Genomic DNA, 20,085 nt, shown 5'->3' with positions numbered 1-20,085 from the left:
AAAGATGGTTTGATGGCTATAACAATTGAAACAGACGGAACGCCAGCAAGTTCTAGAAATAAGATGTCGCATTTTTCTAAACTGTAAATTGTTCCAAAAGATTTCGCGAATCAATTACTCAAACATTTAAAAAAACGCAGGTGGCTCGCTTTCAGTTGGTCTGAAAGCTTTCGCAGATTGTCTCTTAATATCCTCCTGATATTATCTAAATTGAAACGAAGGCCAAATTACTTGCCTGGAGTCGGGATTTGCAGTTGCTTAAAATAGCAAAAGACATACCATTGCAAAGTGAATCCACAATTCTTGTTTGCGCTCTTACCTGAAATAAAGTAAAAGAAAAACTTGTTTGAGATTTAATAATTAATTATTCATGCAAAAGAAAAGTGTACGAAGTACTTCTATTGAGATGTTGTGGTTCAAAGAATTTTTTTTTTAACTCAAAAGTGGTTCTCTTTTGCTGTATTGTCCAATGCATGTGCGCTGCACATTGTACAGAAATGATATAACGGAGGACATTTTTTCCGCGTTTCAATTTAATTTCAATTTAGTTCCACGACCACCATGAACTTAACAGTTTTCAAAGCGTGTCATTTTGTGGTTTTTGTGACTATATAAATAAGCTACAAAATACAGTACATCAATTAGAACTTCGCAAGGATATTTCCTTTGAGAATTACATTTTCTCGGAATAGGTGGAGTTAGAAGAAGACTTTTGTTGTAACGTCTTTTTTCGAAAGTATAGAATGACAAATACCAGGTACGATTTACCAGGGACTAATTTTAGGACATATTGTCATATTCTCTGGAATTTTCCCACAGTTTCCAGGATTTCCTATAATCGTCCCACATCTTCCAAGATTTTCTATAATTCCACAAAAAATATTTTTGAGAAAATTGGTAAAATGTGGGAAAACATTTCTTACGATTAAACAAGCCGTTACACTATTGGAATTCGGGTGACGCGGAAAGTACTCTTTGATTTTTTATGAATGAAATGGTTTCACAAATTTTGTTCTAACAACGGCAACAACGCCCGAAGGGTTTTTCGAGCCACTTCGGCTCTACAGTTTAGCGGAACAAGATTGGTCAACGAAGCATCAAATAAATGTTACAAAGAAGTAAAACGGACATAATTGATAATGTGCACTACGTACTTCGTACGAGGCTAAAATACTAAAACGTAATTCATAAGTTGATATTACTTTCGAGAATAAGGTTTTTTGTGAAAAAATCCTCACAAAAATTTGCGTAAAAATATTTTTATTTTTTGTTATCACTCAACGCATTCTTTGAGGTCCAAAATAAATTTTGCACTTCAAAAATTTGGGAAAATTATAGAAAATAAGGAAAATTCTGGAAAATAGGAAAAAGTTTTCCCTAAAATAGTCCCTGTCTGAACCTCAAATTTGATTATACGTCAACTGCAATTTGCGTATAAATGTAATTGTGGTTCGTGCTACTCGATTCACGGCTACAAAAAGCGATTTTGTTGACTTGAAGAGCGAGCATTTTTACTTTTATTTTCGGACACGTTTAGTAGAAAATAATTTCACAAAATTTAATTAGCGCATTTGTAATGTACAGCATTCTGTGTCATTACGAAAGCTCCCTCAACAACACGTCTTCTGTTCTTTTCTATTTTAAAAGTCAAAACGATTTTATTGTAATCGTATTTATCACGAAAGTCTAAAGAAAGAAAAAAAAATGTTTCCACAAAATTACTCAAAGAAAAAGTTTACGGAGAAATTCACGAAATTTCGTACGAGAAAAAAATAAAATTGGAAAATGTAAACTCATTCGGAATTACTTAAATGTTCTTTATTTTCGTAGATTGATGACCTGCACGTTCCAATAAATTACGGGACTAGAACCAACCTCTCAACCTCTACCCAAAATATTCTTACACTCCATTTAATGTCGTATAGGTTCAATAATCTCGCTGGATTATATATGTGTACAATCTCTGTATTGGGCGCTGGATGTATATATGTATATATGACGTGAAGTACATGAATAATATATTGAATATTGTGGGCAAATGTAGGTCAGAAAAACTCCTTTTCCTAAATACTCTCACACTGGCAAAAATATTCTTGTCGGTAATGTTGAAAACATGGCAACATCACACATTTTGAAGAGTATTATTTATAATATAAAACAGTGGAGCGACCAGAGAGGGGGAAAAAACACGTAAAGAAAAGAAAGAAAAATGTCAAGTGAATGTCTCCAGTGGAAATAAATCAACAAAGCAAAAGAAGAAAAGGGAAAAAAGGAAGAAAATTGTAAAAAGAATGAAATCAAATTTCACCACATACAACCAACTTCAACGACGAAATGGAATTTTTTTAGTCTTATTTTCTCGCATATTTCATACTGAATTCCGATGCTTCGAATCTCATTCCACCAATCCAACACCATATTCCATCTAGCATCGTCACATTCCACAATATTATATATACCCATAGGAAAACCCTTAGGCACAATGCTAATAAATTCAAAGTAGGTGAACAAGGCACAATATACGACATTCTGAGATGACATGTTTACGAGCCATAAAGACACGATTTCTTTATTTTTCTGTGATAAAAACTAAGAACTGTCACAAAAATCGTATAATCAAAAAAAAATAGTTTTATTTGCAATGGGAAAATAAAAAAAAAAACGAAAAGAAAAACGAAGAACAAAAAAAAGAGAAAGGCTGGTAAAAGGGATCGGTCATGTGTGACTGTATATGTAATAGGATTACACGATGAAAATTGTCGACTCTATTTATTTAAGACCCATTGTTGCGGTATAGCATCGGTGAAAAGGCACCAGTTGGTCCATGTTATTGTACGCAGATGAACGATGTGCTCTTTCAAAAGGTATATAAATAACAATATATGACATTGGCGAGTTGTTTTAGGGGTAGTTTTTGACCTTTTTCTAGTATAACTGGGAGTAATGGGTTGTTAACGATTCCAATTGTAGTGTACTTTGAAACGAACTTATCAACAGAGATTACGGATTTTATGGAATAGTTTTCTGTAAGCGGTTTTTGAATCTACCTTACTCAGTTTAATTAAGGTCAGACCGAATTTTGTCTAACCTTTGCAACGAATCTATTCTGTTGATTCGAAAAGCCAAAATTTCTATTCCATAAGTGTGGACATGGTAAGGATTGTTTACGACTTCTTTTTTATATAAAAAAAAACCCTGCAGAGCATTATCATCCCTTACCGTTCCCATCAATAAGGAAGTAAATAAAAATAACGACTGAAAAAATCAAGTAAATTTTCGGTAATGGTTCATTATAATAGGATACTATTACTGTTATGTTGCCTGTTATATCTCTCTATTTTATTATGTTAAAATGTGTTCTGTTTACAAAACGAAAGCGAGTGAAAAGAAAAAAAAAAACAAATGCTGAAAAGAAAGACAGTAAAAGCGATTATATAAATCGGTTAAATCGGTACACATATAGATGACAGAGAACACCACAACCGAGTGATGAAATTTTTTCTCGATTGTTTTTCTTTTTCATTTTCCTGAATTTTCTCTGGAATGTTTTCTATATACGTATGTAATATGTATACATTCTATGTATATTTGCTTTTCTGCCAAGTAAAAGATATAGAACTTCGGCTATATCAATCACTCACAGAAAGGCACACAATTTGTATATTTAAAAGACATTGATTGATACCAGTAAATTTCGTTTGGTGGTAATTAGTACGGGAGGTGTTGCTGGGCAGCAGATGTTCGCGAATCAATTGTGTTTGCATAGGACATAGACGGAGCATGTGTTGTTTATTCGGTTGGTTTAGGTTTGAAATATTCTTGGATTGAAAGTTTCATGAGAAAGTAGCATATTGAAATTGAAAACGCTCAATCAACGCGAATTGGGTAGTTCCATAACTTCATTAGTTCGCATTAGTGGGCACTCAGCATTAGGGGGGACGTTCAAATATGACGTAAAGCTTGAGAGTAGAAGAGATGTCTGGAAAATGTGGTGCAACTAGATGGAAGGGGAGTAGCGAGGAGTATAACATCGTCTAGTGTGTCGTCGTGTGCGTTCAGGAGATAAAACCCCAATGCTATAGTGAAAAATGAAAGGCTCATAAGTTCGAAATACGTTGTCTCACGGTCGGATAAGACGTGAAACTAAGTATTTCCAATATTTGAGAGTTTCATTTTCACCGCAGATACAAACCAATAGCCACACAGTTCAGAAAATTAAACTAATTCATCTTATTACGCATTCATGACGTAAGTACGCTTCATAAATTGAATTTTGAGTGAATGGGTGGTGAGCAAATGAATCGCAAACTTAAATTTCAATGCTTCCTTTTATCACAAGGGGGGGGATTGAATGTTGCTTCAGTTAGATCCTTCTCACTTACCATTTTGAATTTTCGACGTACTTACGGTGTGAAACGGTTTTTTTTGAAATTCTATAGAAATTCTGACCAACGTGTACCAAAGATTTCAGTATTTGTTTTCTTCCCTCAAATAACATATAATAGCTCAACTTCCGTCCCGGTTAAATTTACCTAACAGCTGTCAAATTTATCAGCTTTGACGGGAATTAATTTAATATTTTTATAAGTTCGGTTGTTACTGTTAAATATTCCGGGTGAGGGTGGCTTGAAATGCCACGTTCTGTTTTTGAAAGTTATACAAAATTATAGTCTCAACACTAACGTGAAATATATAGAAGCCAACCATGAACCGTGCGTTATGATTCGAATGTCCGGTAGGCAAGCAAAAATAATTTCAACCACATAGCCTTGGGAGATTAGAGAGCAACTCTGGGAAATCGAAAATGGTTTATTAATTGACTGTAACTGATTGCTCAAGCTCAAACAAACCATCCGTATTATTTCCAAATCTAATTTTTTTTCAATTTTTTTTTTTTTTGGATTATAGGTAGCTTTTTGCTGGTCCCACAATAAATTTCCATTCCGAGTCGATTTACGTATTACGATTGACGAGTTAATTTTATTTAAAGCCTTTTAAGTTTCCTTGAACCTCAATGCGACAATCTACTTTATTTGAAACATTCAAAATATATCAGAGACACGAATATGTAAATGTACGTGTACCAGCGTCGTTCTTCTAACCCTTAAGATAAATTGGGCATGCTTTACGAATGAATGAATATATTTCATTTGCGTTGGATGGATATACATTTTGTATCTGGTATAGAAGAATTCGTAGTGGCAAAAACAGAAATTGAACAAGAACTTTTAATGTGACTGTGCAATGATACTTCAGTTCACATTATCTCTTTCGACGACAATTCAAATGTGAAATAAAACAAAGCAGACTACAATTTACCTTGCTGATATTGTACACTGCTGAACCTATTTTATCTTATTTTTTCGTTTTTTTTTCTTGCTTACTTGTTAGGGTAGGTACCTTATTCTTTTTAAAACCAAAGAAACTTTCAATGCAACATAATCACTATGCTTATAAAGCCAGCTTAAAAGTTTAGAAAATTTTGTTTGAGCAAAACATTTTTTTCACCATCACCATCATCGTCATTGTTTTGTTGGAAAACATATTCTCTTTAAAAAAAAGTTTTCTTTTTTAAGGGTGCATATATAGGAACATGAGCAACATGAACATATTTTCTTTTATCAGATGGTTAAGGTAAAGAATTTAGTATTCGCATGTAGACGTTCATATATATGTTATGACATACAAACTGAGAACAAAATTTATATCAGTAACACACCATAAAATTGTGTTAATTTTCCCAGCCACAGCTTCAATATATATACAAGTAGTTTTCGCTCAAACTTTAAAAAATTCGAGAATAGTGGCTTTGTTATATGTTGGTGATATAAACGGAAACGTTGTTTTATTTTACAGTGAAAAACGCTAGAAGAAAAAAAAATGGATTTTTTTTTCGTGTAAAGTTTTCTCTTATGAAAACACACAAGAAATTGCTAAAGTTTGTATTTTAAGCTTAAATTTTTTTTAAAAGTCAAGTGGGGATTAAATTAAATTTAGGCCACACATATGCCTAGAGGTGAACGCCGGTCGTCGATTTAAGCAATGTGTTCAGATAAATAAACGAATTTCCGCACGACGAACACATTTTCTTCGTCTTTTCGCACATAAATTGTTTTGTGTGTCCCGAAAAATGGGGCTGACACGAAAGAAAAACGCATATCGACAAATGTAGTTCCGAAGGACATTTTACATCAGGTATAAATGGTTTAAAAGAAAGATTGAGAACTTTCGTCCGATCTGCCAAGACCATCTCAATCATTAAACCAACATGACAAAAATACGTAATTTACATTAGTTTCTGTTCTATTATATTTAATATTAGCTTCGAAACTCTACTAGCCTTTACTTAGATACCACATATTTCCAATCCACAAAATCCACTGACATTGTCAATCCACGAAATCCACTGTCACATATTATTTATAAATATAATATAAATATAATATAAATATAATATAAATATAATATAATACCAAGTTTATAGATATTGAAATAAACTCTAGAAAATTTTAGAAAGCGTTTTCTAGAAAATAGGCTCTCCTTCAATGAAGCAAGAGATTTTTAATAACAGTATTTTACTTGCCACCCGAAGGTGGCATTTTACAATAGTTTGAACAAACGAAGTAACAGATTAAGTGATTGCTATTTTAGGTCAACTCCATCTGCTTAAAGCTATGGTACTAAGCAACTAAAAGCTGTAGTTAACATAGATGCAGTAAAAGAAGTGCAAGGTTCATGTTTCTTTCCATAATATTCTGAAATATCAATATCAAATTAACAATTCGTCAATCGTCCAGAATTTCATCTAAACCGCACTCAGAACGAGAGGTCGCATTCATCATTTATTTTGATATGTTTAATGTGAATGCGGCCCAAAATGTATAGATCAGCGCACATATCTTCACGCGCTTATATTTTATAAAAACACGTTTTCCCCTCTGCAAAGTATAAGATCAAACACCCATAGCAATATGAGTAGATTGCGAAAAATTGTCACGGGAACAATCTTTGCTACACACGACCGTTACGCTGTAAATAAATAAAAAAAAGTTCGTTCACAAGTATAAAGTTACAAATAAATTTGGAAACTTATATATAGATGGAATGTTATCAGTTTCTTTTTTTGATTAGAAAATGTTTGTCATCTTCACAGAAGTTTTAAGAAGATGCATTAAAGTATAAGTTACATCTGTTAGAAATGTCAAAGTGTAAGCTAAACAACCCTATGAACTCTGAAATGAACGAAATGATGGCGAGTAAGTTCACGCGTTCAGTAAACGAGTTTCGTTTCTTTTTTGAAAAGTTTAATTCAGTTACATGTGAATTGTGTCAGTTTTCATGCACGAACTGAAAAACGGAACCTCAGAAAATTTCTTGGTAATGGATGATGTTTAGGCCAATTCCATGTTAAAATAAGATCTTTCATCATTATCATTTACGAAACGTTTGCAAAAACTTATACGGTTAATTTGTTGAAAGCCCCACAAAAGCCCATCTGACTAACTTGTTCAACAATCTAATATGATGCTAATAAAGTGATATCACTCTGCTATCGGGACAAATTCTCGGTAAAAATGTTACCCAATTTCTCGTAACATCAGTTACGAAAACAGTATATAGATTGTTGTCGTTGCATATTTTGAAATTGAATCGACTAGGCCGACAACACACCAATAATTTTGCGTTGCTGAGATCGAGAATTTTACGGCGATTCCATTGTTTAATGTATGGTATAAATGGGATTACAATGGGAAAACACAGTATAATTGACGCCGTAGGGCTGCTGAAAATTCAAACTTAATATTGGCAAGAGCTAAACATACTCGGCACAAATTCACGATAGTCCCAAATCGAAGTGCGTTGAAATTTATTTTTTAATTCAAAATCTGAAACTGACTTACCGTGTGTCGCAACTCGTCGAGACACATTTTTGAGGACTGCACTGGGCATTGGAAAGACAAAAACCTTTCGGGCGTTGAATGGAAAAAATTTGTAAAAAGTCGTCCTTTCTTCATCAAAAAAAAATAGAAATAAAAGCTTTATGAACATCGCTGGCTGCTTTCATTCTTCTTCTTAAAACCTCTTCCATTGTTTCAAAATCTATTGCTTCATCACTCTTTAAATATATCCATTTAAAGGAAGACATTTTAGATGATGATCCGTTTCACAGATTTGTATGGTATCGAGACACGGCGATTACATTCGTTTGCTGAGAGCAAAGTAGCTCATATATGAACCACGTTCAATTGGAGTGCAGTATAATAAATAAAGTAAAGGAATTCACCGTATCAGACACACATACAAACACTGGGACATACGTTAGATATGTGCAATGAACAAAGTATTTGCCAACACCTACGCTAAAAATTTTCTTTTTAAGATATGCCCGGTATTTTCCTCTTCTGTTTTTATTTTATTCTCTTCGTCAAATGAAAATACCCAATCTTCTCGATAGAATTAAACGTAAGATTTTTTACATTCTTTTACCGAATGGGTGGAAGGAATTTTGAGGAAAAAAACAATTTGAAATGCAAGATAACCCTTTCGATTCGAATGCAATAACCAATAAAGTCAATATTAGAAATTCATATCGAATAACCGACCTTTTGCTGTAAAATGCTCTCAGTGGAACCGAACAAATTTAATTCTACCTAATAAAATGGCATCCATACATTCTTTATGCCAATGTTCAATATTGCTAGAACTAATATTGTATTTCAACATTATTTTATATTTTATACAAAATCCCCATACGGAGAGAGAGATACGAGCGATACACAACACACAGCACATCACATTTCAGTGTATAAAGCAACCAGCACAACCCGACCAACAACAACAGCAGTACACAGACTTGAAGAACGTGTGTGCATTAGCCTCAAATAAAATAGTGTATTAGATGACAGTCGGAAGCTACGTTTACTTGAATTACAAATATCTTGTATATAATGTCTCCTTCCATCTGCTATGGTGACATTAAACTAAGCTCCAATTGAAGTTTATTGGTGAAAACATATTGATCCATGTACTTGCTGTGTCAATCCATGGGAGCGTGGTTACATGTAGGTATTCTTTTTTATAGGAATTATTTTTGTAATTTTCTAACTTTTTTCTTGTGTGTTATACTTCCTTGTCTTCCTTGTCTTTTGTGCATGTATCTGAAAATTAATTCAACTGACTGGTAAGAAATGGATGTGACTCATGTGACTTCAAATAAGACATGTAATGCTTTTCCTCTGTTTGTGTGATGCGTGACTATCATACATTATATTAATAATATTTTACCGGATTATTATTATGAGCAGTTGTTCAAGATTGTTCGCAAAGTAGCCTCGGTTAGGTGGTTAGTTACACTTAAGTTTTTGCTGACCTTTTTTTCGAATGTTAAACCTAGTGATGAAACGTTTAAATGGCATTGGTGCAATCAAATTAGATGCGCTGAATGTAATAAGGCAAAAATTAAACATTTCCCACTACAATACAATTCTTCGTATTATGTTCGACATTGTTTCCAGCAAACGTATGGGAAGGGGGCGTATAATTGTAAATTTGACTGACAAAAGATTTTCTGAAAAAAGTCATCAAACGATTTTCTTGGAATGTGAAAGGATTTTCTTTATTGAGTTTTTAGGATTTTCTACAGCTTTCAAGAGTTTCTTGTGCATTTTTTTGTCATTTTAAGGAATTTTAGTGAATCTGAGCTTGACAAGTTCTTTAAATGAATGTCCAGTTTTATCAAAGGATTTTTTAAAGCTATTCAAAGGATGTCCAAAGGATTTGTTTCGAATGAAAACGAGTTTTCCACGCCCAAAGATCCAGCAGAAAACAAAACTTTTCCTTAAGATTTTTCCGTAAGTCCCCTTTCAATAACCGTCGTCTATTAGCGGCACCGACGTTTTACGAACTTTTGAGACAATGTTAATAACTAATAATTAAAAAGATGTACATGCTGTCATTAATATTATTAGCAATGAAAAGAAGCAAGAGGGAGCTGCGGGAAATTTTGTAAAACGTAATTCTTAGCATTTTTCACAGATTTTTTTGTCTACTGATTTCGATTCGATTCCTTCAAACCTCGTGTAGGTATTGATGACAGATTAATTTCTCCATATATTCACATATATTCAAATTTCAATCTATTTCATCGTACTCGAATAGATTTCGGAAATGTGAAGTTTGGGGTGGGTTGTGTGAAAACCTCGTAAATTTCCTACGAACTATTCAGATTAGAGGTTGCCTTTGTTCTGAAAAATTATGTATCTTCCTCGAGAAGTTAAAGTGGTGTTTTCTCGGATGATGGACACCATCGAAAAGTAACTATTCTCTCTTCGCTCGATCATTATTGATGCCTGAAAAATATCTAATTTTTTTGTTGTCATCCTCAAGCGTTTTCAGCTGAGATAAAATAAATAAAAACACAAATGGATCGGACATATTGCAACAAGTTAGAGAACTCTTTTTTTTGTGCAGTGATTTTCCCTGAACGAATTTAATTGCTTTCCATTAACAAAGGAAAAAGCTGAGAATTTTTGCAACCGTTAACGGTTAACAAAGTCATTAAATTAAAAGAAAAAAGAAAGTAAAAAAGAAAAAGCCTCAAAGAAAGGAAAGATAAAAAGGAGAGAATGGTTAGGTACTAATTTAAATAAACAATCATAAAAAAGACAACAATTTTCCAAAGTTTTTAAATGAGTTCTTAGAATAATTTAAATGTTTCATCCCCATTGTGTCTTCGCTACTAATTTCGTATTAATTTGTTTAAATTCTAAACTAATTTACCGGCGGAAATTTATTATGCTTTCTTCACACCGTATGTTTTTTGCCGGTTATCTACTAAATTTATTCGGTACGGCAGGAAAATTGTCTGCATGTTGTATATATAGACAATAGGAAATTAAAATAAAAAGTCAGAAGACAGAGAAATGGCAACCCAATTTTTTTATTCCTTTTAATCTATTGTTTATACGTAGCGAGAAGGCAATTAAAACACTTTGTAGCCTCAATTAAAAACCCGAAATAAAACCTCACCCGTAATACAATTTCTTTTATTAAAAAAAGGTCACCCATTGAAAGGCAAAACCGAATAATTTTTTCACCTTTATCTATGGCAACAACAACAACAACACAAAAAAAACCGACAAATAACAAAATCACATTGTCAGGACGTCCGCAATAACAAAATAAAAATCTGCGCTACAATTTGTCATCCTTTTATAATTTTTTAAAAGCAATTTGAATCAAATTTGTACAAAACACAGATTTATTTTCATGTAGCGTAAACGATTTTCACAAAATTTACTCGATGTTTATGTGGTAATTTGGTTAATTGTATTATACGCGAACGAGTATGATGACATTTTTAAACCCCTTTTTTTAGCGCCCTGCAGCTAGATTCTATTTTATGTTTCACTTTTTTTTATGTGTATACGGCAAACGAAATTATTTTTCTTTTCACCACTTTTCTATATGATAGCAGGTACACAGCTTCTTCTATATTAAACTTTATGTGGTATTACGATACAGCAAGCAAGTAAACGACATGAAGTGTATTTATTGCATTGGCGTAAATATGTCAACATTGAACACCGTTTTTTTTGGGTATAAAACCGAATATTTTTTTGTCATGGTGTGCGATGTGCGTGACGTCATTATTATTTGCCTAGAGTTCATTATTATGTCGATAAGTTGATCGTTTGCGCCAATACAATAATAGTACATTGCTTATGACTCGGCTACGCCTCGGTCGGCAAATTTCATACAAAAAGTACCATTTCCATCATTTGTCCCATTGCCAAGTAACGTACTATTATTCAAAAACTCGAGGTAAAGTCTTGGCTCCGTGAAATAAAGTTAACTTTACCTCACGTTTTTTAATAAAACATTATAAGATACTATCGTAATACTCTCTTGTATATGACACAGACATTCGTTGCACAAGTGTTTTGTGTAATATACATGATTGTATAACGCTGGCCATATTTACCGGTATCTTAATGTACTAACTTAACACCGTTTTACATATCTTAAAGCTATTGCATTCATAGCTTCTTTCATTTTTCATTTTATGACACCGAAGCCCGTATATATACTTATAACATGAGTGTATATTGTAAGGTAAGTGTTGCTTGGAGAAAAATCCGATTCGATGTAGCGTACGTAATATGGACTTAGATAAATATTGCAAAGAGGTTTGGATATTCAAATTTCAGATATGCGGATCTTGGGAAAGTAAATATTAAAGTTAAAGCTGTTTAAGTGCTATGTACCATGGCTTTTTATATGGATATAGGTGGATGTATATTGACTATATTTCAAAAATTCATCATTTTTATATGGCGCCTGCTATGCATAAGCGGATTTCGATGTGTCAGATGGTTTAAGAATATAGTGTACGAGGTTTGAGTATTTGAAATTTGATTATACATAAATATACTGTTAGATGAATGACTTAAAAGGCTTATGAAAATTTATTTGGATTTTTTTTTGATGAAATTTGAATTTAGAAAAAAGATTAGGTCATCAATTATAGTGGATATTTTCCTTGTGGCGTAAACAGTATACAGGAAAGGTTTCATAAGCTTCATATTCACTTCATTTGTCGTAACGCTGTTAGAGAATTATTGGAACCGACCATTCTATCCAATTTTTACTAACCAATCATTCTCTTTGCCATATCAATGTTTCTATACAAACGTACTAACACTGTGTATCGTAATGTTGTTCTCATCTGTAGCGCTTCATGTGGAATGAATAGAGAGAATTGAATCGAAATTGTCAACACCTAGCATCATTGCGAAAAGTGAAGGGAATATGAGACTTATGCAACGATATCTTTCAGAGATTTTCATCAATGCACATCAGTAATAGAGTCAGGATCGTTCTTAAATAAGAATTTTAAAATCAAAATTGTTTTTCTCCAAGTCAGTAGTTTTTCCAGAGATGAAAAAAATTGAATTTGTTCCTTAACAACAACCTTAACTTACGGTTAAAAGAATATGTGAAACCACAATCCAAAACAGCTCGAAAATAGTCTAGTCGTTCATAAATTATGTAACGCAAAAATGAGGATTTTCGACACTCCTTCCCCCTATCATGCAAAATATATGAAAACCACTTTAAAACAATACAAAAAAATACCATATCAAGTGAAAGAAACCGAAAATGATGGTTTTTTGTTGCACTTAAGGTTTTTCACATAAATAGCAACATCTATTCACCTCTTGAGTCATTACAACTCTTTGATTGACATAATTTTACTAATCATGTTACATGCCACCGGAGAAAACTATGTCAGCAATGGTTTATAGCCTAGTAAAAACGTTTCCATAATTAACACCGTAAGTCCGTAAGTGCGCTTCATAGTTTGATTTAAAAATAAGATTCAACGCATAATAGAATATCATGAATTGGACTGAATTAACGATGGGTATGTTTCAGCTCTTGTCATTTTTTTTACAATTTTTACAAATTAAAAATTAACAGAAATCTGTGCAATTGAAGGAGAATGAACTCAGAAATATTTCCTATAACTTGGTGAGTTTTGAACGATATAACATCTCGGGAGGGGAGCTCTCACTTAATGAGACTCGGGCGAAAGTAATAAGATCGACAAATATAAAGTAATCGATGTGTGTTCTCAATTTTGGGAACCCACAAATAAAAATTGACTTAAGTGATTCTATCAAGGATTCTATAAATATGTCTATGTCTATGACGTGTACATTGAAAATATGTGGTATACATGATGTTGAACGCGGTAATTCCTTTTATTTCGATCTTTTCAACAGAAGTAACGTGAAATTAAATTATTTTCTTTCTACTCTCGTAATCATCCGTAAAAAGAAACTCAAACGATTGATTGATCACTGTTATATGTTGACAATCGCGTCATAAAAATAAATGTATTACAATTTCGCTTTGCTTATAAGACCAAAAAGCAAATTGCTTTTATAATCAGATTCATTCCCCTCAAGAATATTCTGTGAATATAGGAAACACCATTTAAAATGCAATAAATAACACTAACAATAATATTAACAGAATCATCTTTTCCCATAAATATCGCCCGAGGGTTTCCTGGGGTTATTTCTTCCCGCATTTTCGTCTTTGGGAAGCAAATCTAATTTTCGGATATCTTTGATGCCATTTATTGCTATACAGCCATCAAAAAAGTTGTGTTTTATAAGTGTTGAATATATTGGATGTTTAATATAACTAGAGTTTATAATGCTACGGTCTGAAGTTGTATGCTGTAACCTAAAGTCACTTCAAATAGAAAAGGGCGAGTGAAAATTGAGTTTTCCATTCTTAAAAGACGGAGGAAAATGTTTTATTGAATGATGGTGATGGGTTTTCTTTTCAAAGAATTATTGTGCCATAATGTCTTATCAGTGTGACATTTATTGGTTGAATTTTTTTTTTCTTTTCTTTTGTCAATTGTAGTTTTTTGTACAATTTAATTTCAGTAATAAAGGCATACTCAAAAGATGGAACTTTTATCTGGGTTACATCAAACATTTTCGAAATGGACAGAAAGAGATTATCCGCCACACAACCAATTTCATCCGATGGTTCTGTTCATGGCATGGCAGTGACATTAAAAGCATAGAAATTGCAATTTTATGAAAATGGATTTTTACATCTTCAATATACTTTTTATCCAGTTTTGCTGCTTTGGTCTCGAATAAATTAAGAAAAAAAAAGTTTATATGCAGGAACTGATAGGATCATTTGTGCAAGAGCAAATTCTCGCTGTGGTGTATTTCAACGAGTTGGCGTACCAAATGAAAAATTTATCACAAATTTTGTTTAATTTTTCCGAGTTTTTCTAAATTGTCGAAATAAATGGCACATGCATTTGTTGCACGAATCGAATATCAAAAAGCTCAAGTTCCGGTTGCTAGGAATCTCGCGCCGCGTCATTCACAATAATTCACATTTTGACACATTTTGTATAAGGAAGATGTCACTTTGTGAGTTATTGTGAATGATGCGGCGCGAGATTCCCTAACACCCAAGTTCCGATCAAATGTTATCGTTTGTTTGCGATAACACACCCGCCGATCGTGTGTACAGTTTTTTCGCAATTGCGTTGTGGCAGGGATGAATAGCTGTTTGACACATTCGTTTCATTGCAACACACTTGCACAATCTGAACATCAATTGACGCCTTTTTTTGCAACACACACACGACGATCGTGTAGAGTTTTTTTTCGGAATTCCGTTTAATGAATTGTGTTTTTGTGTTTGTCGTACATTCGTGGATGTGTATTGAAAATTCGAAATGCAAATGATGAATATTGAATGCATAAAAGTTTGTTTAACAAATTTTTTATTTTAATTCGCAGATCCAACGCAAGCGGCTACACCGTCAGATCAAAAACATTTTTACTATTGTCCGAACATAAATGTTTCAAGTGTTGTGGACAGAGATGAAGCACAACCGCCTCACATTGAATTGCATTTGTGAGCGAAAAATAAAAAACGAATTGACAAAAACACAGCGAATAATGGAAATTTGAACATCGTTGATGTTAAAGCGACTAAAAGACCACACAAAATGCTGATACGAAAATCGCAAGATGAGCTACTGTTGGTTGACGATAGTAACACCGACTCTGAATTTGATGAGCCGAAGATGAAAAGTCGCGACCATCATGGAAATAACATCGCCGTACGACAAAACAAAAGTGCCGCTGCATCAAACAATTATTCAAGTAACAACGCCGCAAGGATAATCCACAACAACAACAGAAGTACAAATCAACGGCAGCCCCAATTGCTCAAATCATCTGTGAATGCTGCGAAGCAAACTTCAATTGCAAATGATGCAACGAAAACATCATCCAAAAGTGCAACGACGAAACAAAATGACAGCAATGCAGTGCGTAGCGTAGTAATATGATATTATATCCAAAGTGGTGACCAGATACGAAAGTATCACACGGAGTTGTTAAAAGAGGAGGTACATATCACTGACAACATCATCGGTTTCTGGATGGAGTGGCTGCAGCGCAACGATTTCAAAGACAACGAGGAAATATTATTTGTACCATCCGTTGTACAGCATTTGAAAATTGGCACGGATTCCTCAGACACATTAAGTAACATGGATCTGTACAAGAAAAAGTTTATTTTCATGCCGATGAACACATTGAAGGCAGGGGCGACATGGGACGTTTGTCATTGGTATTTAATGATATTTTCACGTTCAGATAACCGCTTTTACGTATTCAACTCAAATGACAATACGGAACAGGTCGGCAAACTGAATGCGGTCTTTGAACGTTTGAACATTATGTCTTACTGTTTCGAATGGATGGAATGGTCTTTATTATTGTTGCCTGTCTTCGTCAGAACAATTTACGTGATTGTGGATTGCATGTATTGACGAATGCGCAAATTGTGGCTAAGCATGTTATCACCAATGGTAAGCCAATGTAAGGGACACGAATAAACTGCTGACGAGAGCACAGAGAGTCGACAATTTTAGACGCATCAAGAGATGCCAGATCTGGTAAATTCAACAAATCACATCAATTTCAATCAATTCTAATAATGTGTGCCAATTCCCATTTACAGAAAACCAAAGTAATCCGACACCATCGTCAGCTGATACTAGACAACAACAAGCACATCATCGACAGCCAGAAAAATGTTTCGTGGCATGAAAGCAGTGTGTCAGCAAAGAGCTACTTTGAAAATTTGACGCACAATCAACGCCATAATCGCTTCCATAAGGCGATCCAAAAAACGGTGTAGAATCGTGATATATCCGCAGCGCGCAACATGATAACAAATGCTGACAGAGATGCCGACGCCACAGGACCCTACGCGCACTACAGCAGCAGTTGCATTGAACGAGGACGGTGATGACAGTGATAGCAGCAACGATGCAGGCAATTAGAGGTAGCATTTAACAAAATCATTTTCATCAGCAGCCATCATTGAACGGACAAAAAAAATTCTCTACAACATTTCAGCGGTGCGACGATGCAGCGACGACATGACAAAACAATTGAAAATATTCATGATCGCATATTCATGATAACAAACATATTATTATGACATAACAATTACAATACACTCTTTGTAAATTAATTTTTAAGAAAACTAACAACAACAATGTAATGTGACAGAATTACGCCGTATTATCGTTAGTTAAGTAGCCCTAACAGGTTATAGTACGGATGTATGTGTATGAGTCTGTATTTCAACGAGTTCCTTCACATTCCTTTTTAATGATGGAAATGTAGATGAACATTTGTAGTCGAAAGCCATTGATTGTGTAGTTTTATTGGGGGCCCGGGTCATTGACAAATTACGTACGGTTTTTTTGGGGGAATGGGTTAGTGGCAGACTCTCGTTTTTACTGTCTCGGTATTGGCTCTCAGTCATTAAATTTTCCTTCGCTTAGCCATTGACAACTTAAGAAAAAAATTAAAGACCTCTATCCAATTTCGTAAATTCACCTCTATTGTCACGACTCAAATATTGAATTTGTTCATGCAACGAAACATACCAAGGTTATTTTAAGGAACAAACTTCAACATTTCTCAGAAGTCTCAAAGGTTGAACCATATATGAATGGTTTCATATATGGTTAAACTCTTGTCATTTCTTAAGAGTAGCACCCTTGGCAATTAAGATTAATCTGATACTGATTCAAATTTTATTGGAGAATTAATTGTTTGATCGAAAATTTTGTCATACTTCCCTAATGTTTTAGAGACAAAGCTTTCATCTCTTGAAATATCTAACAAACGCATCGGAAGTTATCGGATTGATTCAGAATAGAAAATGTATGTAATTCTGTTCATGACATCAAATGTTTTCAAAATGTCGACACATCAAAGCCCTAAAATTTCATCGGTAAAAGTTATTAGGCTTTTGGCAAACGAGACGTTTCCAGCAATAACTGGTCGAGTCCTGTTATCGCTAAAATATCTTCTTAGCATAGGAACATCGTTTTTCCTAAACGAAAGTGGAAATACGCGATGACGTCGCTATATTTCAACACTAGTTAGATAAAAATCCATTACATAACTCGGAATAAAAATGAAAAGTCTCGTTTTCGTGTGATTGTTATTTTAGTCACTAGATGTGTAATTTGTAACAATTCGCAAAGAGATATGGTAGGCTCTTACAGTTTTTCGTAATCAAATTTTTGATTGAGAACTGTTTATAGACATTTTTATAGAAAATATTTGACTTAGAATACAGACACAGACTGTCTGAGACAGAAAAAATTCATATTTTTTATAGAGCCAATTCGGTCGGCTACAGTAAAATCAAAATTAATTGGAATTGTTTTGTGAATGTTTATTAGCAGAATTAAGATGTGGCAGTTTGTCTCGTCTGTCTGTCTAGTTTACTAACTTTATTACATAAAATCCATTCTTAAGTCATTTATTACACTAATATTTTTTCACGTTAACCTTAAACCATTTATCAAACATAATATGTGCAAATGTAATTAACAAATCTGACATTAAATACAAATTTATGTGATGTCATTATTTATTTTATTTTTTTTATATATCATCCCTGTCTGTAGTATAAGGAAATAAAAAACAGACTTTTGGCTTTGTTCATATATTTCACATAAAAGAAAAAGAGCAGAAGGAAGAAAAAAAAACCGTTGTGGATATAGAGTTGGGCGGTTATATTTTTCTGGGTTCATCCTTCCATTAAGTTGATATATACGCCACAGAGCTCACAGTTTCTCGGGTTTCTTGAGATATAAACGAGAACACAAAACGGGAATAGGCGTACAGATAACACACGCAATTTTTCTTACTTCCGGGAAAATTAGAACGTTCTGCCGACAAATGAGAGCATAAATAACATATTTTTCGGTGTGGTTTCCATCTGATGTTTTTATCGATATCTTATAAAAGACGAAAAAAAAGTTAATGTACCGAATTGTTAAACGGAAAACTAGTGTACAAATTGTATCTCTTGTAATTGGAATGTTGGAATTTTAGTATTAGAGATACTAGAAAAAAATATTTCGAAATGGGTTGAACACGATGCGATGGTTTCTCCGAGTGTAACAATAGACCAAAAAAAACAATTCAAAATATTTTTCTATTGAAATCACCCATAAAAGTCACTGTGATGAAAATTTGATCAAGCAATCTACCAACGCACTTCAAGCAAAAGTGCTATTAATGACAGCTGCCAAATAGAGTACTTTTTGTATGAAATTTTAGCTCCACTCTTTGTACTGTGTAAAATTTTGTATGGAGCACTGTCAAGTTTCAGTACCCTATTAAGAGTACCACTTTTCCTTGAAGTGAGTTGAATCTACTCATATATTGCACAGTTTTAGCTTACACAAGTACGGAAATGAAAAAGCAGCGTGGAAATATGAAAACCATTGTGAAAAACACTCAAATGAGTCACAAAATATGTCACATTGTGACACTCAGTTTTGCAGGAAACTCATTTACATTGCCTTTTTGGTATGGTGTGTATATCTAAACAGTCCAAGTAGCTAATACCCATGTAATACGGTTCTAATATACCGCAAGATAGAACAGAAATAATTGAATGCAATCTATTTTATGCTCTTCCAAAAGAAAACATCTCATTCACACCAAGCCAACCGAAAATGTAAGTCTCCACACAGCATCGAGCATCAGTGCTGCACAAAACTTTAAAATAAAACAACGTTTTAAACAAAATTTTAATCGGAGATGTTTGCGATAAAAATTTGCATATAAAACCATTTTAAAACCGAATCAAACCGAAATTTTACAATTTGTAACACCAGCAACCCTATGCCATATTACAATTTCTAAGTAGCATATAACATGAGTGTGATATTTTCTAGACACCATACCAATATACAGAAGCACACATACTATCCATACATACGATTTGATAGTCTCCAATTTAATGTTCCTGATGGTTTCGTAATGACAAACCAACTGGACCGCATGCAGGAGATTTTATCATATAGTCATAAACGTAGATATTAATAAACTCGCAAACGTACAGCTATAGTTAAAACATTCAACATTATATCCTTAAAAGGATCTGTTATATTCGCATACACACATTATGTATATCTATATCTAC

General features: G+C 33.5%; 1 protein-coding gene across 1 annotated transcript; it reads left to right on the top strand.

Annotated features, from left to right (window-relative positions):
* The first annotated feature begins 15,559 nt into the window (after window positions 1-15,559).
* On the top strand, window positions 15,560-16,670 carry LOC119070322 (probable sentrin-specific protease 8). Its single transcript, XM_037174590.1, has 4 exons — window positions 15,560-15,883; window positions 15,929-16,276; window positions 16,357-16,429; window positions 16,582-16,670. Exons 1-4 carry the CDS (start codon window positions 15,560-15,562, stop codon window positions 16,668-16,670), a joined length of 834 nt encoding a protein of 277 aa, XP_037030485.1.
* Window positions 16,671-20,085: the final 3,415 nt, after the last annotated feature.

The sequence above is a fragment of the Bradysia coprophila genome (assembly GCF_014529535.1).
Source record: "Bradysia coprophila strain Holo2 chromosome X unlocalized genomic scaffold, BU_Bcop_v1 contig_79, whole genome shotgun sequence".
Lineage (NCBI taxonomy): Eukaryota > Metazoa > Arthropoda > Insecta > Diptera > Sciaridae > Bradysia > Bradysia coprophila.
Note: the sequence above shows the minus strand (reverse complement) of the source record. Positions and strands in the feature narration are given on the sequence as shown.

Coding starts and splice junctions, on each gene's coding strand:
- LOC119070322 (XM_037174590.1), top strand. CDS start 15,560: ATGCTGATACGAAAATCGCAAGATGAGCTACTGTTGGTTGACGATAGT. Junction 15,884..15,928: donor AACAAAATGACAGCAATGCA/GTGCGTAGCGTA, acceptor AGTGGTGACCAG/ATACGAAAGTATCACACGGA. Junction 16,277..16,356: donor AGGTCGGCAAACTGAATGCG/GTCTTTGAACGT, acceptor TGTCTTCGTCAG/AACAATTTACGTGATTGTGG.